The 2,124-nt window shown below is 58.4% G+C and overlaps 1 protein-coding gene across 1 annotated transcript; it reads right to left on the bottom strand.

Annotated features, from left to right (window-relative positions):
• Window positions 1–4: 4 nt before the first annotated feature.
• NKX6-2 (NK6 homeobox 2) lies at window positions 5–2,118 on the bottom strand. Its single transcript, XM_008633322.2, has 3 exons — window positions 1,609–2,118; window positions 1,154–1,326; window positions 5–463 (listed from the first exon to the last, which is right to left on the bottom strand). Exons 1-3 carry the CDS (start codon window positions 2,021–2,023, stop codon window positions 215–217), a joined length of 837 nt encoding a protein of 278 aa, XP_008631544.1. The 5' UTR covers window positions 2,024–2,118; the 3' UTR covers window positions 5–214.
• Window positions 2,119–2,124: the final 6 nt, after the last annotated feature.

The following is a 2,124-nucleotide window of genomic DNA, read 5'->3' as shown; positions in this document are numbered from 1 at the left end:
GAGTGGGAAATCTTGAAGGAACACAAAACCCAAAAAGTTGAAAAAATTTCTCTGAAATTTACATCGATGAGAAAGAAAATAATTTCATAACTTATTCTGTAAAAAATATATACATTTCACATACATCTTAGGCTGTACAACACACCACTTCAAACACCCAGTTACACTCACCCCCGCCGCGCTGCCCGGTGTGGCCGTCGTCGGCCCCGCACCCTCACAACGTATCCGAGCTGGTGCTGCAGGGGCTGACAAGGGACAGGTTCGTGGATTTGTGCTTTTTCAATAGCCTCGTGATTTTTTCGTCATCTGAGTTGGGGTCCAGGGGCTTGTTGTATTCATCATCGTCCTCATTGTCCGAGCTCTCCTTCAGCTTCTCCGTCTCCGAGTCGTGCTTCTTCTTCGCCGAGGCCATCTCTGCTGCGTGTCTCTTCCGCCACTTGGTCCGTCTGTTCTGGAACCAAACCTGGGCACCGGCACCGGGCACAGCTCAGCCACGGCCTCGGCCCCGCCGCCGCGTCCGCCCCCGCCCGCGGCGATCCCGTCCCGTCCCGCAATGCCGGGCTGCGGGCACTCGGAGCAGAGCCTGCACCAGGCAGAGTCTCAGGCGGCTCCTGGGAAGGGGCCGCCCCGCTGGGGACACCGGCCCGTCTCTGCGGGACTGCGCCACGGTTAAAGCAGCAGCTTCCCGGAATAGTCGTTTATTGAAAATGGAATACAATAGCCAAAAAAATCAGTATTTTTGGCTTACAGTGCACCCCAACACTCAGATGCACCTGCAGGCTTTACTAAAAAATTTGCAGAGTTACACAAAGTAAACTTGTGCCAGTGGACACGATCCTCGTGGAAAAGTGACCCTTCAAAAGTAGTTACCTGCGGGGGGCTTTTTGTCTTTGTTGTGATAGGGTTTTTTTAATATAATATGTCTATTTATTTTAAATTGTTTGCAGCACAGAGAGCTCTGAGCACAAAATAATTTAGGTAGAAATTAGGCTAAAATCTATCCAATATCGAAATGTGACTTAAATTCTAACTGACTTTTTAAAAAAATCCCTGCATAGTTGCGCAGTGTTTGTGGTTGCTAGTAATCACCGACATGGCAGAAAGCGGCCGTGGCCGGGAGCAGGAGAGACGGGAGCCCAAAGGACGGACCTACCTTCACCTGGCTCTCGGTCATCCCCAGGGAATAGGCGAGCCGGGCGCGCTCTGGTCCTGCCAAGTATTTCGTCTGTTCGAAGGTTTTCTCTAAAGCAAATATCTGCTGCCCAGAGAAAGTCGGTCGAGAGTGTTTCTTCTTGCCGTCCTTGTCCAAAACCATCCCCGTCTGAGCTGAAAGTGGAGAAAGAGCTGCGTCAGGGATAAACTCTGCACTACTCCCGGCCCGTAGCCGGGCCCCGCCAGGCGCTGCGGAGCCGCTTCGTGTGTCCGCCGGCTCTAAAGCAGGGCTCGGTCCGGGACAGACCCGGGGCCGTGAGGACCGAGTGACCCGCACCGGGCCTTCCTGCCGCCCGCCCCGTCTACCGCGCTCGTCCGCCAGCGGCTTGGGGCCGCCCTGGCTCTGGACCCCAGGCCGCCTACTCCTCGCGCCCTGCAAGAACCGGCCGCACTTACCGGGACAGGCGAGCCGGGGGTCTCTCCAGGGAGAGCCTTGCACCACTCCCGGCCAGAAAATGGGCGGCCGTCCCGGCAGCTCCGCCAGAGGCTTCGGGTAGCGGGAGACGGCAGCGGGGCTGAAGTACATCCCGGCCGAAGCCGCCAGCCCGTTGATGCGGGGCAGCCCGCCCAGCAGGTTGCTGGCACTGCCTACGGGCCGTCCCAGGATGTCGCTTATTCCGTGCGGTGTCCCCAAGGGGAGTTGCGTATTGAGTCCGCCCAGGGCCGGCGCCTTGAAACCGGAGGGGTTCTGCAGGGCGTAGGGGAACAGGGAGGTCTTCATCTCGGCCATGTTGTGCAGCGCGGCTAGCGGCGCACTGCTAAGGACGAACGCGCTCTGGCGATTAGCATCCATCTGTCCCACCGCTAACATCTGCGGGTCAGCGAGCGCGTGGGTCTTCCCCAGTCGCGCCGCGGCCGCTCCGCTGGGAACCCTCGCCGGGAGCGCGGCCGCGGGCGGGGCGGGCTGCCCGC

This window comes from Corvus brachyrhynchos, unplaced genomic scaffold (genome assembly GCF_000691975.1).
Source record: "Corvus brachyrhynchos isolate BGI_N302 unplaced genomic scaffold, ASM69197v1 scaffold514, whole genome shotgun sequence".
Lineage (NCBI taxonomy): Eukaryota > Metazoa > Chordata > Aves > Passeriformes > Corvidae > Corvus > Corvus brachyrhynchos.
Note: the sequence above shows the minus strand (reverse complement) of the source record. Positions and strands in the feature narration are given on the sequence as shown.

What these genes read in the sequence shown, in the direction of transcription:
- NKX6-2 (XM_008633322.2), bottom strand. Translation starts at nt 2,023, where the DNA reads ATGTTAGCGGTGGGACAGATGGATGCTAATCGCCAGAGCGCGTTCGTC. An exon ending in CCCCCGGCTCGCCTGTCCCG is followed by an intron (nt 1,327 to 1,608) that starts GTAAGTGCGGCC and finishes CTCCACTTTCAG; the next exon opens with CTCAGACGGGGATGGTTTTG. An exon ending in TGACCGAGAGCCAGGTGAAG is followed by an intron (nt 464 to 1,153) that starts GTAGGTCCGTCC and finishes GCCGGTGCCCAG; the next exon opens with GTTTGGTTCCAGAACAGACG.